Source organism: Amaranthus tricolor, chromosome 12, assembly GCF_026212465.1.
Source record: "Amaranthus tricolor cultivar Red isolate AtriRed21 chromosome 12, ASM2621246v1, whole genome shotgun sequence".
Taxonomy (NCBI): domain Eukaryota; kingdom Viridiplantae; phylum Streptophyta; class Magnoliopsida; order Caryophyllales; family Amaranthaceae; genus Amaranthus; species Amaranthus tricolor.
In genome coordinates this window covers 10,282,620-10,304,362 of record NC_080058.1, presented here as the reverse complement: position 1 = coordinate 10,304,362, position 21,743 = coordinate 10,282,620, and the positions used below count along the sequence as shown (strand labels likewise).

General features: G+C 30.7%; 2 protein-coding genes across 3 annotated transcripts; one reads left to right on the top strand and one right to left on the bottom strand.

Annotated features, from left to right (window-relative positions):
- Window positions 1-9,219: 9,219 nt before the first annotated feature.
- Window positions 9,220-20,115, bottom strand: LOC130828187 (uncharacterized). 2 transcript variants are annotated; one of them, XM_057694036.1, is made up of 4 exons: window positions 19,925-20,115; window positions 11,139-11,189; window positions 9,805-10,850; window positions 9,220-9,725 (listed from the first exon to the last, which is right to left on the bottom strand). In XM_057694036.1, exon 3 carries the CDS (start codon window positions 10,845-10,847, stop codon window positions 10,278-10,280), a length of 570 nt encoding a protein of 189 aa, XP_057550019.1. In that variant the 5' UTR covers window positions 10,848-10,850; window positions 11,139-11,189; window positions 19,925-20,115; the 3' UTR covers window positions 9,220-9,725; window positions 9,805-10,277. The 2 variants fall into 2 exon arrangements, with proteins under 2 accessions (XP_057550019.1, XP_057550020.1); XM_057694037.1 differs by lacking the exons at window positions 11,139-11,189; window positions 19,925-20,115 and having other exon boundaries at window positions 9,805-11,015.
- On the top strand, window positions 15,090-16,880 carry LOC130828552 (uncharacterized). The gene is made up of 2 exons (XM_057694519.1): window positions 15,090-16,192; window positions 16,280-16,880. The coding sequence occupies exons 1-2, from the start codon at window positions 15,090-15,092 to the stop codon at window positions 16,878-16,880; spliced, it is 1,704 nt and encodes a 567-aa protein (XP_057550502.1).
- Window positions 20,116-21,743: the final 1,628 nt, after the last annotated feature.

Here is a 21,743-nt window from a genome sequence, read left to right as displayed (position 1 = left end):
GTTATTATTTTAATCACTTGTGTTTCAAGAACAATCGAAAAGTCAAAGACCCACACCATATGAGATCTTTACCCGCACACATGGGGCCATTGATAGTGATTCTGGAGATTATTCCAAGTAAACTAATTCTATGTCACAAAAAATTAATGAAATAATTTCTTTATCTTTTAATTTTTTTATATTATGATTGTCAAATGTAGTATGTTTATTTCTAATGCATTGTTTTTATTAAAGGATGCATTGTATTGTATTAGACGAGCACAATGGATCAAAATCAATTTTTTTGGATGCCATTAACGTGAATATTGGGTTAAGCACGAGAAAGAAGAAAAGGAGAGAATTCTTAAGGGTGGGTTTCCAATCCCAAATCATTTATTCCTCGGGCCTAACTGCTAACCCATCATTCCAACCTTTACAGTTGCCGCTTGATTTTGATGCCTTATTATAACAACAGTCTACAGCCTTTGAAGAACAGCAGTTCTCTTGTGTAACAGTCTCATGTATGAGACCACCACTAGCCCAGCTCAATAAACTTTGTCAGATCACTCAAAACCAAACTTTAAAAAGCCCATTGTAAAATATAAAAAGCCAATTTCAATATTAAAATTGTCAATTTCAAGCACTAAACTCAACAAAGGCCCAACTTGTAATATATATTTTTTTAATTTTTTTATATACTTTTTTTTAATCCAAGTTTAAGACTTAAAGAACAATTTCAAGATAACGTTGCAATTGGTCTTTTGAGCCTTGAATTTGGTCTTTCAAGTATTCAAAATTGGAATTTTTTTTTAAATAAAATTATAATACCTAATTTAAGAATTAAAACCAAATCGACTTAATTCTTGGAATCGGTCTTTTAAGTCTTAGATTTGGCCTTTTAGATCACGAATTTGATCTTTTAAGTTTTAAATTTGGTATATAAGTATTAAAAAAAGAAATTAGATCGTGGACTATTTGGCCTATAGGTGGTTGCACTCATTGAATAAAAGTTTTTGTGCTTTGAAGAAAGGCAAAGGGGATGCACTCAAATAGCAATTGAGACTCAGTGTACTTATGCAACAATTAGCACACGAATGAAAACAATTATAATCGGTCAAACCCATGGTTGTTAAAATCACGATTTTGATCTACGATTCAAAAATAAGAGAGCGATTCGAATCGTAGGTTGAATCGTAAGTTGGTAGAATCTTACGATTCTAATCAAAATAAAATTTGAAGAGGTAAATCATAACACGATTCTACAAGTTAACAATTTAAAGATTTGATTCTACAAATTTATTCTTAATGTTTTTTAATTTTTCTTATGTACCAATTTTTCTTACAATTTAACGATCCATCAGCATAATTATAAAAAAAAAATTTCTTCATCGGCATGAAGATTTAAACAAATTATAAAAAAAATTTCTTTTTTATTCATAAAAATGAAGTGAATGAAACTTTAATTACTAAACTTAAACCTTTGAAGTGAATAATTATGACCATAAAGCAAATTTAATTTTATTGTAGAATCTTACGATTTTACGATTCGATTCTACCGATTCGATTCTATAGGTCTAAAGGATTCTAAGTAGAATCAGGTAACCACCCACTCTTCGTCAAATTCAAATTTAAATTTCTAAAAAATCACATAATAAATGTCGAGGAGCTAACGACCAACCCCGATCGTTACCTAAAATATAAAATGAAAATAACCCTATTGGCATTGGGCGAAAGCTGGCGACCTACCCCAGCAGCCGCCCAACACAAAGATCAAGAAGAGATACGTTGAAAAAGTAGGGTGACGAAACGTCCATCACCCATGGCGACGAGTGAGTTGTCGTCGATTATTTGTTGTAGCATTTTTCATATTAATTTGTAGTGAAAAAAGAAGGAAATGAGAGGTCAAATGCTTATAAAATCTTTTGTCGAAATAAAGGGGTGGCCGATACAAAACAAAATAGAGTTCTTGCAATAGATTGTTGATGTTGACATAAAAAACTTGGTAAACTCTATGAATTCATCTTGAATTTTTAGCTTTTTTACGTGATAGATAAACGTATGGTAATTCTAAACTTTTCACTTTCACTTGATAGACAAAAGGTTAAAATTTTTATTAAATTTACGTTATCATATTACTCGTCCAAATAAATTTTTTTCATACTAACAAAGGTCTTGATTACCCCTATGAGACACTTTTAAAAGTTTATTTGAAATGAGCACTTTTTTCTTGTAAAACAAATCATTGTGTTTTCCAAAGAAAGGTTGACAGCTCAGGGTTATCATACGAATTAAAAAATATGTTTGTCTACCATATGTTAAAGTCAAAAACTCAGGATTACCATGTGAAATTTCAAAAAAAAACACATCAACCATCTCCACTTGTAAGAGATTGTTTCATCATGAAACAGACTAATAATTAGCTCATTTATCTAATTGATCACTCTAAAATTTACCTGGTCCATTAGAGATTATTTCTAAATAAAACCATCTTATTTAGAAATTTACGTAAAACTTTAGAAAAAAAAGTGAGAAAAAGTGAGAGGGAGAAAGATGTTGACAATTAACAATAATGTACATTTCTTTAGATTTATTGGTAATCATTTCAATGAAGTAATACTAATAGTAGGAAGTTGTATATTTCGTCATACCCCGAAAATATAGCCAAGTGACGCAAATGCTTAGATGACATGATGCAGGAATTAAAACTTGCACCTTCCTGCAAATAACAATTTAAACGTGGAAACAAGAAAGCACTGATCCCATTGTTAAAAGGAGAAAGCTATTCATTATGCTTTATTTAAGATTCTAACAATTTCAGTTCCTATCCTTGCTTTATTAACTCCTAAATCACATCCAATAGTAAGTTACTTTTTTTTTTCCACATTATTGATATGAGAAAACAAATTTTTTTTGTTATCCTTTTAGTCGTAAGATCATTTGGTAAATAATTATTGATTGTAAGCTTTTTAGTTAGCTAATTTGATCAATTAAAAATATTGACTGTTTTCTTTTTTGCTGTTGATCTAACTAGATAAGTCAATTATGTAGAGAGATATTGATTAAATGAATTAAGTATTTGTTGTGTTGCTTCTTTATGGGAGAAAAGTGCAACAAGTTAAATAACATTGTAAAAGCCTAAGAAAGTCTTCTTTTTAAATCAGATTTCATTAACCAAACACCTTTATTTTGTACTTTTTAACCAATTTCAAAATGTTTAAAGCAAAAAGTCAAAAGTCAACTAAAATCAACTCAAATTCTATTTACCAAACAATCTTATACTTCATTTGTTCTGAAATACTTAGCTTGTTATATTACGTTTATTGAAAGTATTTATTGTTCAAGCTTATTTTATATATTGTGTCGAACGTTAAATGTAGCATGTATAATGAAACAGAAAATGTAATTTATTATTCTCTCGGTTTTATATTGATGTTTTCACAAGAAATACTTTATTTGTGTAATATTGTTAGATTCGTCTCGACATCTAGAATTTTATTGATACCTTCTATAATATTTTTGAAATATATTAATAGATATTAATCCTCAAACACATATCTTTAAAAAAATAAATATAAACATCAAATGGAAATGAAAGAATATATTGCAAAAAAAAAAATTTCTCATAAACAAAAAACCCTCTGTAAATTTAACTTTCACATCAAATAATAGAAAACCGATGCTTGGATATACTTTCATTTTTAGAGTGAAGATACTTAAATATGTTTTGTTTAAGAAATGTACTTCCTAAAAAAAAATTTACTTCCTTCATTTCAAAATACTCGCTACTAATGATTTTTGCTACTATTCATCTTTAAGTTATTTTATACTTTTATATTGTAGCTAATATATTAGGAAAAATGTAGTCAAGTGAGATATTATTTAAATCGTCTAATCGCATACTTTTATAATATTAACTTTTTATAATTTTTAAAAGTGTATATTTCAATCTATAAATGGACAAAATAACATATTAAATTGCGTAAAAATCAAATATAACAAGTATAGTAGAACGGAAAAAATTATTTTTTTATTATTCATCAGTCGATTCAGTTTAATTAAATTTGAGAATTGTAAAACAAAAGGTTACAGAATTCTTTTCATGGTATGAACATTTTTCTATTACAAGATCCCCTACTAGCGAGAAGATAATGCAAGGAGGAATTGATTTTCCCATAAGCGATCAAAATTGAAGATCAAACTTCTATCACAAACTGAAAATAAATATTAACCATTAAATTAACTGATGATTTTCATGCTATATAAATATATTAATAGACATAATAGTGGTTATAAATTAAGATCAATATAAAAGACATTGAAAATAGATATAATAGTGATTTTCACGATATAAACATTTAAATAGGCATAATAGTGGTTATAAATTAAGATCTGTATAATAAAAATATTTAATCTGAGTATTGCGCACAAGATAGAGTTGAGAATGATAGCAGACAAATACTACCCATACCTCCTGCAAGGAGTGGGCAAGGAGAAATGCGTCTATTATAAACTTGCATTGATATTGTTAAAATTTAGGATGATAATTTTATTTCAATCATGGTTAAAAGGTATCTTAATTGATATTGTTAAAATTACGATTGATAATTTTATTTCTTTATTACATCATAAACTTGCATTCTTATATTTTTCACTAGAAAAAACATACTACCATTGAGGTTTGAGCATAAAAGAATTTTTTTTGAGATGATAATCTACCTCAATCTTTTTTTTTTTTTTTTTTTTTTTTTTGGAGATTTGGAAAGATATATTAAAACAGAGGGAAAGAAAAAATTAATTAATCTACCTCAATCTGAAACAATTACTAATACTATTTTGTATCAATTCATGTTTACAGTCCACTTTCATTTTTAGCTGATCATTTGACTAATTCTATAAATTAATTAATTGTAGTTATGCAAACTTTTTAAACATGCTAACTTACGGTAATGTGAGAGAGCGAGAATTTGATGTGAATTAAATCGAAATTTAATTAATTTTTTTTTTTTTTGCAATGGAATCGAAATTTAATTCAAGAATTAAGTAATTGTTCTAATCACGATAAAATTAATTTTAAAAATTAAACCTATATTAATATAATTTTTTCTATTCAATATGCACCATTTTACCAAGTTTTTTGAAATTAAAATATTAATACATTTTTTTCGTTTCTTAAAGTTGTTTTCATTTGTCAATTTGAATAGTTTTATTTGTTGTTCTTATAAAAAAAATTTCTATTTATATCACAAATTTTTGACAAATTTAACCTTATACATCCTCATTTTAATATTATAACTCTTATGGTCCCATATACATTCTAATAACTTTATTTTGATATTTTTATATTGCTTATAATCATCACATGTAGTTTTATTACTTATTTTTATAATTATCAAATTATTATAATTTTTAATTAAGTATAACTCTATATATAAACGATTTAAATTATATTTGATGCAAGTATTTTAAAAGAGAATAAATATTTTTCATAATTGGTATAGAATTATTTTTAATGAAAGAGAGTAAAATTAAGAATGAGTGAATGAGTACGAGCAGTTGAGAAAAGTAAATGAAGAACATCTGACAAATATAAATAGAGGTGGCCATTGGGAAATGAAAAGCTGTGTAAGTTTCTATGTTCTGTTCTGAACAACTCATCTCTCTCTGAGTGTCTGAATGTGGTTCAGATTTATCAGCACAAGTCTTGGGGACCTTTCTCTTCTGATCCTTTTTCGTCATTTTCACAGCTTTCTGTCCTTTTACAAGGAGACCATTTATCTTTCCTTTCCCTTCACCATTTTTTTACTTTTTTTTTCCTCTAAATTAATAAAAGCCCCGACATATACGATTTTGGATCATTAGGTATCCATTTTTCAAAATCCAAAATTTCCCCCATTTTTCAAATCAGATATTGTAGATCGGGTACCCAATTTTTAAATTAGATATCGGATCCGAGTCGCATATTTTTGGAAATCGGATAATCGGTATTCGGTTTTATTTATTTATTTATTTATTTTTAAATAAAATGATTATGGTATCTATTAAGCTAATCTTGGGTTGAATCTTAATCTAATTTTTTTCTCGCAATTTTTTTTTATGATTGTTCTAACTTAGACCAATGTGTAAATAATGTTTAGGGCTGCACACGGTCCGGTCTGGTCTGGTTTGACAGAAAAATCAGACCAGACCAGAAATTCCGGTCTGGAAATTTTTTAGACCAGACCAGACCAGTCAAGAGACCAGACCGGACCAGACCAGACCGTTCTAGAACGGTTAGGTCTGGTCTGGTCTACGGTTTTTTTTTTTTTTTTTTTTTTTTTTTTTTTTTTTTTTTTTTTTAATTGAGTGAGAATTTAAGATAAACGATAATCTCTAAACAAAAATACAAAATACATCATCAAATCCGAAACATCACAAATTTTCAATAGTTAAGTACATCACTAATTTTATAATACCAACATATAAAAGGTTCATCCATCGACATCGCAAACTACAATTGATCATCAACAATCTATTTAGTCTACAAACGAGTAATACCAACATATTAACATTCAACATATTAAACGATAAACCACTTCAAAACAAAACAAGATACCAAGGTGAACACTGCACAATGCAATTTGTCTAGTAGATCCAAATTATTTATAAAGACTGCACAAAACAAAACAATGTCTACTGATGCTGTCAATAAACAAGAATCAAGCCATGTTTTATAATCTTTCCTTGTTTGATAATTACAAGTCCTTAACTAACAAAAATCATTATATTGTCATACTAAATGCAAATAAAGTTATAGTGAATCTCATGGGAGATATTAGAATACGCAAAGGATATTCTATTGAAAGATGTCTTGTATACCATGCTTTAAGTATACTCTGATTTCAATTAACAAACTAATCAAAGACATATACTGTGAAGTTGTCTTCACTACCGATAAGTATGTTCTACAGGGCAATTTGAAGAAGATTCCTTTGCTTCTTGGTAATCATCAAAACGATATCCAGTAAACAAAAGAATAGAAGATATCCAGTAATTCATAAACCACTTCAAAGCAATGCAAACTTTATCAGTTATGGTCATCAAAAAATTACACTTACCCAATATATAAAGACTCAAGATTCAACCAGATAATCATCAAAATTATAATTAACAATAAAAAATTAGTTATGTCGAAGAAGAAATGGAGGATGAAACAAAAACCCTAAAAATTAAAAACTGATAAAAAAACCCTAAAAATCAAAAAAATCAACCAATATACTTACATTACGAGATTCTACACTTGATTCCGTGGTGAATGGTGAGATTGGAGAATGAAGATTGGAGGAGGAGCGTCGAAGCCTCGAACTAGAACCACAGAAGCAGAGGCGTCTTTAAAGGAGGTCGTTTGTCGATGGGTTGAAGCTTGAAGAGTTGAAGGAAGCGAGGCGAGGCGACAGGAAGGAAATGTTTGCCCTAATCAATGGCGTCTCAGACCTGGGCTGCTGGGGCCTGGGCAGGATGCGAGGAAGAAGAGAGGAGAATGGGAGAAGGAAGCAGCTTTGCCTTTTGCGTTTTCTAATTTACGGCAACAGGAAGGAAATGTTTGCCCTAAATCCTAATCCCTAATATTAGAGTTTATTACGGTTTATTGGTCCGGTTTGGTCTACAAATTTAAAAATCGGGACCGGACCGTAAACCGTTTAAAAAAAAAAAAAAAACCAGACCAGACCATTCAGACCGTAGACCAGACCAAATACTTAAATTACGGTTTGGTCCGGTTTGGTTTACGGTTTAGACCAAACCCTGTTCAGCCCTAATAATGTTATTCTTTAATTTTCTTAATTTGTCTTTTATGATTAATTAAGTTAAATATTTTTAGAGAGTTAGTATTTGAATTTTAAATAAAAAAAATATTCTAAATAAAAATAGAGATAAAAAACACATGGTTCAACGAAATAAAGTCAAAAAAAAGTAATAAAAACATTCTAATAAAACCAGGTATCCGGATCCGACCCGTTTAATTCGGGTCAGAACTGAATCACGTTTTTAGGTATTCAAAAAATCGAATTTCTGGATCCAGGTAGACCCGGTATCTGATTTCAAACACCCCTAGTCACAAGTATTTTATGAAATGATTAGGCTCAGATTTAGATCTTATTTTTATTGAATTCAATTCGGACTTAGATCCATGTAGTCTAAAATATTTGGATCCAAATCCAGATCTTTACATATAGTCGGTCCAGATTTAAAACCTTAGACATAGCGGAAATAGGGTCTAAAACTGAGTATTTTATACTAATTGAGAAATCAAATATATAAAATTTTCCACCATTAAAGTTTTAAAACGAAATATTAATTAAGGCTTTTGATTTTCAAAGTAAAAATACAAAAACCACAATTCAAATTACAAACTGACAAATTTTCAAATCAAAACAAATATACATAATATTTTTTGATTTTTTTACAAAAATAAATGTAAAAGGTACTTTATGGGTCAAATTTGAATTGGATTTGCGTCTCAAAGTGAGGACCCAGACCAAAACTCCCATGCTAAGCTCATATATCCAAAATCTGATCCAAATTCTTAGAGTCTAAAAATAGGTAAATTCAAACCCCTAATTTAGGATCGAATCGAATTGGGACTAAATCTTTAGGGTCCAAAACCCTGCTTCCCATCCCTAATCATATTCGAACAACTAGAATTATGATAACAAAGATATTCACTCCATACTATTTCTGTATCAGGTTAGGTTTTTTCTACTTTTTAAGTTTTAAACCTGAATTCTAAATCCTAAATCCTTTTAAATTCCAAAAAATCCTCAACTTGATAACTTTATGTAATTACAAAACCTTGTATGTAATGGCTCCACGGGTGTAACCACCCATAAATGGGCCAAATAGTCACTTAAAAGATCAATTTTAAGACTTAAGTTGAAGAAATTTTAAAATACTTAGGCTAAAAAAAAATTAATTAAATAAACTGAAAATCAAACTATTTTCAAACTAAGCGTGAAAATTCCAAACCTATAGTTTGGAGCTGTTCGCAGTTACTAACTGCGAACAGCCATGAAAGACAAAATAGCTATTCGCAGTTACTAACTGCGAACCACTTGTTTGTCTTACTTGCTGTTCGCACTTAGTAACTGCGAACAGCTAGTTAATTATTTTTTCCTTTATTTTTGAGTTGTTTGTTGCACTAGAGATATTAGAATAGGTAATTACAAGTCGATGTATCTTTAAGGCGGCATGATTCATCGCCAAAACTCAAATCATTCATAAGTCAAAGTTTGGAGGCTATGATAAAGTAATTAAACATATATATACAATAAAATATATACACATGTTTGAAATATACAACTCAAGTAAACTATATATATATGTACATAGTCGATTCAAATACACAAAAGATAAAACGTTAACGCTCACGAACCCGCATCTACCCTATCCAACTGAGTTGGTCTCCTTCCCCTCCTACGATAGTAAGAGGCGTTCGGGTGTCGTTCTGGCAGTGGAGGGGATTGGTACTGTGATGGCTGTGATGGCCCAGCCTGCGAGGTCCCCGCAGCGTCAACGGGGTATGAGTGATTCATCTCCTCCAAATGGTAGTCATAAGCAGGAGATGAGACGTGCGTATGGGCTGTAGTCGTTGAGGACTCTGCAGCGACTTCCGGTATGAAGTGCTGGAACTGCGAGCCGACGAGCATGCCATGCGCAATCTCCCTCACGGGCTCCTCGTGGCTGTATCGCATCACGTCTGCCGCACCTTGTGCCTGCAATTAATATTTAGTTAATGTAACATTATATTATTTAATTGGCAACTTAATCATACAAATTCAAATGAAAACTTACAAATTGGGTCATCGTAGGCGCAGCAGGTGCGTAATGTGCTGCTGCGAAGATGGCACGTGGTGTCATCCATCGGCACGTGATGGAGAGGAACCACGGCATGTAGTCTGGTGTAGTAGGTGCGCCATGAACATCGATTGGCACACTTGTGCCAACAACTCTAGTCTTCGATCCCAACGTAGCCCTAAGTTTCTACGAACAACCCCGCTTGCACTTCAAGGAAAGGACAGTTTGGTTCGAGGTCTCCGTTCTGTATTCGACATTTCTCCCAATATGATACACTCTGATAGCTTCCAACAACGATTCTTTGCTATCAAACATCATAACCTTCTCAAACTCTCCTTGTTCGGTGTATGTGGTATCACATGCCCAAGTCCTCCATGAGTTGTCCTCCGCATACTCATCTAAAGGTGGACAAAGGGCATAAGGTGTAGGAGGAATGATTGTAGGAATGTTGCCTAGGGTCATGTCATTTGCTAGCGCATCATCATCGACATCCACATCGTCCTCAGAAGGATCGTCAATGAGCTCGTTACTCTCATTTCCATCATCTCAAGGTCCATCTCAGCAACTTTTCCTAAGTTAACCATTGAATCAATTGGAACTTCATTCGTAGGATGTTGAGAAAAAACACAAGATGCGGAAGAAACGGCGGGATTTACAGTTTCCTGAGTAAATCTAGGCATAGGGGTAGGAGTAGGATTAGAAGTAACTACATTCCCTAATGGTACTTCTTCTACGTATAACTCCAAAGAGGGAATTTGGGTAGACTTTGAATGCTTCCACATCGCATCTATAGCCTCATCATCCTCAACAGGAAAGGCAATAAATTCTCCACTCATGGCATATTTAAAGCTTATATTTACGTTACTTCTAGTAGGGTCCAATCCAATCTTAGAACATATAAAACGTTTAAAGTGGTTCAAATCCATGTTCGAATTGCAAGCAAACAACTTAAGTCTTCCCCCAACATAATGAACTTTGCCACTATTTTCTTGAATACAACCATTCCAAAAACATACTATAGTCACGCGAAATGATGTCATTTTCTACATTAATACAAAGAAAATCAACATCAACATCAACTCATGCCCATACAAGTACGTTATATTCATTTGATTATAATCTTTTTTGGTCTAAAAATTATTCAAATCCATAATGAACCTAAGTTCATACATATACAATGCACATAAAATCCAAATAATAAATCAATTCATAAGTTTACAAATAATATTTCTAATACCAACATCAACATCAACATTTCTAATAATATTTAACTAATTCAACAACATTACTTCAAAATCCAACATAAAGCTATAAAAACAATTAAAAATTACCTTCAATGCTTATGGATGATTAAGAATAGTCTTGATTTAACAACTAGAAACCTACATTTGAAAAAATAAACAAATTTGGTTAAAACCCTAAAAACAAAAATATACACAAAAAACACAAAAAAATTTACCTTTGAACAAGCTAGAGAATCCCATACTAATTTTGAAGTGCCAAATTGAAAGAGGAATGCAAGATTTAAAGGAATGAATCAATGATTTTAGAGGGAGAATGTCGAATGAATTTAGGGTTTGCGAAATGGAAAATTTGAGAAAAACAGAAACTGATTTCTGTTTTTGTAGAGCAGGTCTGTTCGCAGTTAGTAACTGCGAACAGCAAATAAGACAAATAAGACTAACTGCGAACAGCTAGTTTGTCTTACTTGTTGTTCGCAGTTAGTAACTGCGAACAGACCCAAACCTATGGTTTGGGATTTTCACGCTTACTTTTGGGATTTTTTTAAAAGTGGATTTATTTAATTATTATTTTTTTTTGCTTAACAATTTCAAATTTTCTAAGTTGAATTGGTTTTAATTCTTAAATTAGGTATTATAATTTTTTTAGAAAAAATTCCATCATCAAGACTTAAAAGATCAAATCCAAGGCTTAAAAGACCGATTCCAACGTTATTTTTAATTTAGCCTTTTATGTCTCAAATTTGGATTGAAAAAAAAAAAAAAAATTTTTTTTAAAAAATAAATTATAGGTTGGCCTTTTTATTGAAGTTAATACTTCGAATTGACAATTTAAGTATTGAAATTGACTTTTTATATTTTGGAATGGGCATTTTAAAATTTGGTTTTAAGTGATTTAAAAAGACTTATCGAGTTGGGCCGGTGGTAATGGTTTCATACATACTGCCATCGTACAAGAGAACGGTTGTTATACATTTTGTTCAGCTTATTTTTTTAATTACTAATAGTTTCGGGTTCATTTATTATTATTGTAATTTTATGTTCTTGGTTTTATATTTTTCAAAGTCACATAATACATATTCTATAATAAATATAAAATTAGCTAGTCAACTTTGTTTGAAAATGATGATTTTTAGTAAAACAACTTTTGTTGATTTCTAATTTTATCTTTTAGTTTTCAAAAATTTAAAAACTCAAAACAAAAAACGATAAAGAATGGATCCGTAGTTTTTTTTATTAATAATTTTATTTCTTTTTGGCCAATAGTTTTACATAATAAATTATATTTAGTCAATATTCACAAGAATAGTTGCCCAACAATTAACAAGATATCTAATGGATTTTTAAACAATACAGTTGTAACTCTCATATTTTCTCTCGTATTTTCACTTATGGTGAACTCATGTTTTAATATTTTTGTGGGGTTAGTTTATTCCACATTTCCACTTAATATACACAATTACTATTTATCATAGTTTTTAATAAGCGAGATGCACTAAATATGAAGATGATGATCATGACACCACTATTTTTATCGCTCTTTGCCCTATTAATTTATTTAATCTACTCAACCCCTCCTAATAAAATGACTATCTTTATTTTTTGCCAGTAACACACCTTTCTCTTTTCTCCTTCCATTTTAATTATTATGTTCTCCTCTCTCATTGATTCACATTGGTTCGTTCTGAATTCTATATTTTTCTTCTGGTTTTTTGCATTTTGTTATCTTCTTTATGTTATACTTCTATAATGTATCATTTAGCTTTTTTAAAAAAATTTTGCAGTTTTTTAACACACATTCCTTTTTATATATTCTTTAATTCTGTTCCATTTTTTCTGTATTTTCTTTAACTTGTTCTTCATTCTGCTGGTTATATAGTGTTTAATTTAATTTTATCCAATTATTTCTTTCCACTTGTTTTTCACGCATTTATGTTTTCTATTCTATAATTTTCTTCCCTTTTTCTGAATTTTCTTCAAATTCTTCTTCATTTTAGGATATTTAGTGCTTGATTAAGTTTTTATTAATCTTTGGTTTTCTATTGTAAGTCGCGAAGGGTTTTAATTAATTTTTTTTAGTTATGACTTCTTAAAGGAAAATCGGAGCAACACCATCAATACATGTCGGTAAAGTTGTTAATGATCAAGGTTTGCAAAATAAACAAATAGGAGTTAAAAACTGTATTTAGTGTTATCAAACTTGAATTTGAAATTGGTAAATGAAATTCTTATAATACAATTCAGTTCAATTACTAATACTTGATGTGATTTCATTGCATGTTTAATTATATATTGTTAATTATACAATCCAGTTTTTGTTTAGTTGGATTACGTCTTATAAGTTTTAGAATAAGTGTTTTTGGAATATGTTTATTAGTATTAAATCAATATTTGCTATTTTTGGACTTTTTTTAATAGTTTTTTTTAGAGCATTTTTTTGAAATTACTATGGTTTTGAAATATTCTATGTTGTTTAATGATATATTCTAGTGTCGGTAAATCTATTTTTATAAATTGCAAGCCTCAATGGTTTTTGATGGATGGCAAGAAAAAATATGTATTGACTGAGATGCAAATAGAATATGTTAAACTGATTAGGTTGGGGGCTTATTGAAGTTGAGATTAACCAAATATCCGTTTGGAATTAATCCTTCCTTGGTGAAATATTTTGACCGAAATTTTAAGACTCAACAAATTTTGAATTATTCAAATTATGTCATTACTTCTGATAAAGTAAAAGACATTTTAGGACTTCCTCCTAACCTACGAAACACGGATACGGCTGGTGTGTGACGTGTCGCGTGTCCGACACGTGTCGGACACGGACACAAGAAAATTCGTGTCCGACACGCCAAATGAAGTGTCCAATTTTTAAATATTTTTTCGGACACGTGGACACGGCAAGGACACGCGACGGACACGGCTAGGGACACGGCAAGGGACACGTGTCGTTTTTAAAAAAAAAAAAAAAATTGAAAAAACTGAAAAAAAAGAAATAAACCCTTCTGAGTTGACCTCTCACTCTCACTTACTCTTATCTCAAATCTCACTTTGAGTTACTGGACTCACGCGATCACGCCTCCCTCTCAAATCTCAATTCCCTCCCTTGCTCTCATCTCACATTCTCACTCCTCTAACCCTAAAAATTCTACGGCTGCTCCTCCACCACGCCACCGCCATCGATGGCTTCACTGAGTGGTGCTGTGGTCTGCTCCTCAAACACTCGACGGCTGCTGTGGACCTGTGGTGCTTCCCTAAAAATCGATTTTTTTGATTTTGTTTCAGGTATTTTCAATCTTTATCCTAAATCCTAATATTAATCTTGTTCTAATCTTTAATCTTAGTGTTAATCTTAAATTTTTAATCTTGTTGAGTTGTTGTTTTAACATTTATTTTTACTGGAATTTGATTACTGGAATTTGATGAATATTTGATTTCAATTTGATTACTGTGATGGACTGTGATGATTGTTTATAAATCTTGATGAAATTACTGTGATGGAATTTGATTACTGGAATTTGATGGAGTTTATAAATCTTTAATTGTGGTTGTTTGAATTTAAAGAGTTCAATCATGTCTAGTAGCGGGGCTAGTGGCTCTGATTCGTGCAATGTAAGTGGTGATGCTACAAATGAAGAGGGTGATTTCTGTTATTATCCTTTGTGGAAATATGTTGTGAAAGGGGAAAAAATGAGTGAAGGTGGGGGTAATTATACTTGGCAATGCAACTTTTGCAAACAAATAAAGAGTGGTTCATATACTAGAGTTAGAGCACATTTGATGGGAGTTGCAAAAGGTGGAATTAGTCAATGTCCTAATGTAACAAATGAGGATAAAATGCAAATGAGAAACTTAGAAAGACAAGTTGAGCAATATAAAGAATCTAGACAACCAAAAAGACCACCACTTCCTAGTCATTCTTTGTCTTCCGAAACTTCTCTTTCACCAACTTCATATGCGAAGAAAAGAAAATCTGACAACCCAATCACCAAAGCTTTTGATATACAAGCTTGAAACAACTTAGATGCTGAGATAGCAAGGATGTTTTTTACTGGGGGATTACCTTTTAACCTTTGTCGAAACCCTTACTATGTTAGTTCATACAACTATGCTGCCACAAATAATATACCTGGTTACAAGCCTCTTGGTTACAATAAAATGAGAACCACTTTGTTAGAGAGAGAGAAAGAAAATGTTGAAAGGCTTTTAGAACCAACAAAGGCTACTTGGAGGGAAAAAGGAGCAAGTATAGTGAGTGATGGGTGGAGTGATCCACAAAGGAGACCTTTAATTAATCTCATGGTAGCTTGTGAAGTTGGTCCTCTATTCTTAAAGGCCGTTGATTGCTCAGGAGAGGTAAAGGATAAAGACTTTATTGCTAGTTTGTTGAATGATGCCATTGAAGAAGTTGGAGATGACAAATTTTTTGTACAAATTCTGACTGATAATGCAAGCAATTGCAAGGCCGCTGGAGAACTTATAGAGGGTAGATATCCACATATATTTTGGACACCATGCATTGTTCACACTCTTAACCTTGCTCTTAAAAACATTTGTAATGCTAAAAATGTTTCAAACAATGAGGAGGTTTATGATGAGTGTCATTGGATAACTGAAGTTCATGGAGATGCTTTATTTATCAAAAACTACATAATGAACCATTCAATGAGGTTAGCTATATTTAATAAGTTCTCTCCATTAAAGCTTCTTTCTGTCGGTGATACTCGCTTCGCTTCGGTAGTTGTCATGCTAAAGAGGATGAAACTTCTTAAACCAACTCTTCAATCCATGGTTGTTAGTGAGGCTTGGTCCACATATCGTGATGATCATCGTGGACAAGCTACACTTGTGAGGGAAAAGATTTTAAATGACGATTGGTGGGACAACGTTGATTCCATCCTTGATTTTACTCGTCCCATTTATGAAATGATAAGAGCATGTGATACCGACAAAGCATCCCTTCATCTAGTATATGAAAAATGGGATTCAATGATTTCAAAGGTGAAGGAGATCATATATAACCATGAGCATAAACAAAGGCATGAGTATTCTTCTTTCTTTAGTGTGGTCGAAACAATACTTCTTAGCCGTTGGAAGAAAAGCAACACTCCACTTCATTGTTTGGCACATTCTTTGAATCCAAGGTAAAGGAGATCATATTGTATGTTTAAATGTTTAAAGCATTAGATTATGTATTAACTAAATTCTCTTCTTTTTTATGTATTTAAAAGGTATTATAGTGACGTGTGGCTTAAAGAGGTCCCCGGTAGAGTTGCTCCACATGTTGACAATGAAATTTCCACACAAAGATTTAATTGCTTCAGAAGATTGTTTCAAAACTTGGAAGATAGAAAAAAGGTTAATATGGAGTATGTTATTTTCTCGGCAAGAGATGGTGGTGTATTTACCGAACCGGAGTGCTTGAATGATATGTACATGATGGCTCCAAAGCATTGGTGGGCAACTTATGGCTCACAAGTTCCGATGCTTCAAGCATTAGCATTCAAGTTGTTAGGACAACCATCATCTTCCTCTTGTTGTGAGAGGAATTGGAGCACATATAAATTCATTCATTCATGTACTAGAAACAAACTTGCACCAAAACGTGCTCAAGATTTGGTGTACATTCATAACAATCTTCGTTTGCTTTCAAGGAGAGGTGAGGCTTATAACAAGGGAAGAACAAGGTTGTGGGATGTTGGAGGAGATGACTTTGGAAATCTAGAAGATTCTATTTGCCTTGGCATGGCGGATCTTTCTCTTGATGAGCCCGAGTTGGAAACTACTTTTGTAGCGGAGGATGATGATGGATGTCATATGGATGATATGTGAAGATCAAACTTATATTTACCTATTTATTTGGTTTTCTTTGATTTGGTTTGTATGACTATTTTTAAATACTCCTATTGTTTATTTGGTACTTATTTGAATGTTATGTGAGTTTTATAATTTTAAAGTGTTTATTTACAAATATCAAATGAAAGATTGTAAAATTATCTTTAATTTGATATATTTATTATATTAGCATTTACGTGTCCCCGTGTCCGTCATTTTTAAGTTGGCATTTTCCCGTACCCGTGTCGTGTCCGTGTCCGTGTCTGTTTTAGTGCAACCTAGCTTCTAACCCTTCCAAATCAATTAAACTGTCCCAAAATGTTGATGATGGTATTTTAAGTTAGTAAAAGACTATTTTGGACTAAAAGTTAATGGTGAAACAAGTATCAAGTATTTTTTGATAATGTGGCCTCATCTTGATTTTAAGGTAAGGAAAACTCTTCTAAAATTTGTTGATGATGTGGTTGTTATTCCGCATGATTGGTGTTCATTTGCGCTTGATTTATTGTGCGATTCGATAGACAAGGTTCAAAAAGGGGTGAAACAATGAATGGATGGGTGTTGATATTAGTGGTTGAGCATTGCTATTTTCACCCTTTACAGGATAATATTATCAAAAATCACTCCCTTTATTAAGCATTTAAATGATGAAGTTTTTTCGAGAAGATTGCAAGAGAAAAAAGAAGTTAGTTTTGGTAATTCTCCTGCTTAGTTTTTTGGTTTAACTATTAATTGTACATTTCAAGATTAATTGTAGATTTCAAGATTGGTGATTGAGGGATTACGAGGTTGTGGATGCTCAAAACATAATTAAGGGAATGAAATTGATAATTCATCACAAAGGGAACTTCTTGATCTTTCCATTCAAAGAATTTCCCAGTGATGAAGGAGTAAAAGAGCAAGCCAAAGATAATGTGAATATTTAATTCTTGTTTTAATTGTTTTTTACTAATTAGCAACTGTTATAAATTATTATTATAAGTTGAATTGTCACGTATTTTAATTACGTTAAGAATTAGAGTTGCAATTTACTTTTTGGAATTGGCTTTTAAGTCTATGATTTGATAATTTCAAAATTGTATTATTTTAAGTATTAGAGTAGGCATTTTAGTTTTTCGAATTGACATTATAATGCTTGAATTTGACAATTTCAACATTGTATTATTTTAGTATTAAAGTAGGCATTATTTTGCTTATTGAATTAAATTATAACATTTGGATTTAACAATTTCAAACATTGTATTATTTTAGTATTAAAGTAGACATTATTTTATTTATTGAATTGAAATTATAATGTTTGGATTTGACAATTTTAACATTGTATGATTAAAGCAATTTATTCTAATATATGTTTTTTTTTCTTTGATTTACAACCAATGGAAGAAACTTGATTGATTTTAAATAGAAATATGAATGTGGTTATACGTGACCACATGAAAAGACTATCAGCTATTCAGGCAAAAAAGCACCAAGTTGTTGGAGTACTTGATGATATTTTTATTTCCCATACTGTTAAGATGTTGATTGGTTACATAATGTTGACAATTAGACTAGTGTAATTTTTAATAAAAGCAGCTGAAGTCCTTAATAGTCAATCTAAAGAGTTGAAAAAATGTTACACCATGCTATTATTGAGAATGTTCAAGTTGTTAAAATATCTAAAAGGAAATCAAAATTTGTTGCATAAAAAAAGGAAAAGAGGTGGAAAAACTACTTCAAAAAATAAAGGAGGTGTTTTAAAATTTGCACCAAAAGATGGTTAAAATTGTGAACATCATCCTACTAAGATCATTTACTCTATACTTGGTGATTTTGCAAATATTATGACAAATGCTTTGGAAGAATAACGAGCAAATATGGCAATGAATGAGGTTGTAGAAAGGACAGAGAAGAATACACCAATTATACAGTTACAGAATAATGATCCTCTGCCATCAGCTCTAAGACATTTGCAATATAAATCTTGATTAAGGCAAACAAATAGTCACATATTGACTTCACTGACAAAGATCTCTTGTTACTAAGCATGAACAATGAGACAAAGGTGACAATTTGTTTAGCTGAACCAAGATTCATATTGCAAATGTCTTTTAGAGTTGATACCATAGTATATTATTCTGCAACTGGTACATAGATGTATTTTTTGGTGCCTTTTTTCACCTTCATTCAATGCCACATTTCATCCTTTTCCTTCCAAAGCATTCACTGTTACATTTGCAAGATCACCAAGTACTGAGTAATTTGATCTTATTAAGATGATCCTCACAATTTTAACCATTTTTTAGTGCAATTTTGAAACACTTTCTCCACTTTTTAAGGTAGCTTTTCAAAAAATTTTCCTTATTTTCACCATTTTTTTTTATGTTCTTTTAATGTTTTAACAACTACAACATCCTTAATAATATTCTATGCAACATTTCTCACTCTTCAGGTTGACTACTAAGAACTTCATTACTTTTATACAAAAATTGCACTAATTTAGTTGTCAACATTTTATAACCAAACAACATCTTCAAACATCTTATAAGTATGGGCAATAATAATATCATCAAGTAATTTAACAAATTGGTTCTTTTTGACTTCAATAACTGATAGCCTTTTCACGAGATCACATATAATTATATTCATATTTTTATTTAAAATCAAACGAGCCACTTCTATTTGTTGTAAATCAAAAAGAAAGAAATATACATTAGAATAAATTACTCAATTAAAATAATGTTGAAATTGTCAAATCCATATGTTATAATGCTAATTCAATAAGTAAAATGTCTACTCTAATACTTAAAGAGTTCAACGCTAAAATTGTTAAATTCAAGCATTATAATGCCAATTCCAATGACTAAAATGCGTACTTTAATACTTAAAATAATACAATACTAAAATTGTTAAATCCGACACTTATAAAGCCAATTCCAAAAAGTAAAATGTCTACTCTAATTCTTAACGTAATTATACTACTTGACAACTTAACTTATAATAATATTTTATTAAAATGCTTATTAGTAAAATAACAATTAAAAGAAAAATTAAATACTCACATCATTATCTCTGGCGTGCTCTCTTAGTTCTTCATCAATAAGAAATTTATTCAATGGAAGGATCACGAACTTTCCTTTTGATGCATTATCAACTTCATTTCCTTGATTATGTTTTAAGCCACCCATAACCTCTTCATCCCTGTTAAGCACCAATCATTAGAGGTATGACTAATTGGTAAACCACTAATGTTAGCATGAGAATTACCAAAATCAACTTCTTTCTCTTTTTGCAAACCTTCGCGAAACAACTTCGTTAGTCAAATGCTTTATAAAAGGGAGTAATTTCGGATATCTACCCTGAAAAGAGTAGCGATAGAACACAAAAATCACCCAATCTACAGCAAAGATCTAATCAAATCAATAATAAACAATTAAAAATGCATCGAAATCAAATCAAGTATTAGTAATTCAACTGAATTGTATTGCATAAATTTCACCTACCAATATCGAATTCAAGTTTGATAACACAATGCAGTTCTAACTCCTTTTTGTTTGTTCTGCAAACCTTGATCATCAACAAGTTCACCAACAGTATCGATGATGTTGCTCCTATCATTCTTTTAAAAGTCATAACTAAACAAAAAAAATTAAAACCCTCCATGATTAACAATTGCAAAACAGAGAGTATTAAAAACTTAATCAAGCACTAGATAACCTAAAGTGAAGAAGAAATTGAAGAAAATGTTGAAAAATGGAAGAAAATTATAGAAAAGAAAACATAAATGCGTGAAAAACAAGTGGAAAGAAATAATTTGATAAAATTAAATCAAACACTAAATAACTAGAATGAAGAAAAATTGAAGAAAATACAGAAAAAAATTTGAAGAAAATTAGAGAATAGATAAAACAGGAATGTGTGTGAAAAAAGTGCAAATTTTTTTTAAAAACTAAATCATACATTATATAACCAAAGAGGAAAAAAAAAAAAAAAAAAAAAAAAAAAAAAAAAAAAAGAAAACAGAAGAAAAATAGAGAATACAGAACGAAATAGTGAGAATCAATGAGAGAAGTGAGCAAAATGATGTAAATGGAAGAAGGAAGGGGAAATCACGCCTCACCTGGATTGGAGGAATTAGTGGGTAAAGAGTAACACATAAATATTCTCATCTAAAATACTTGATTGGATTTGAAGAAAAAATTTACATGAGTACTTATTTTTCCCCTTATTTAAGAGTAAGTATTTACACGTCCCTCCCAGGGGAACTAAATTTAACAGATCATAAGAAGAGAGATAAATAAGAGCATAACAATGGTGGATGGTGATGAAGAAGCTATTAAAAAGATATTATTGAAGATTTACATAAGTAATGAAGGCCAAAATTAACTTATGGCCATTTAAACACATAAAGATCTGTTTATTAAAAAAAATGTAGTTTGCTGAAAAAAGAATATTACTCCCTCCGTTCTTTTTTTATCTTCCATATTACTATAAGGTGTAGTTTCTAAAGTTCTTCCACTTTAGAATACTTTCTATTTTTAGAAAGTTTTCATCCTACTTTTACCCCTTAAAATCCCCTTTTCTTTTATTTATAATTATTTTCTCTCTCGTACTTTCAATACAATCATTACTTCACAATACTAATTTAATTAAAATAATACCCACTACAATCTAAAGATTTTATCTTTCTCAATATGTGTAAAAAATCCAAAGTGGAAGATCAAAAAAGAACGGAGTGAGTACTACTTTAATTTCAAAACACATAAAGATCTTCAATTTTCCCACCTTCTTCAACACCACTCAACCATGTTTATCTTCACAGTTTTCTCCTTTTACCGCCGTTGACATAGCTCAATGATGAAAAAATGTCTTAACTGCTTC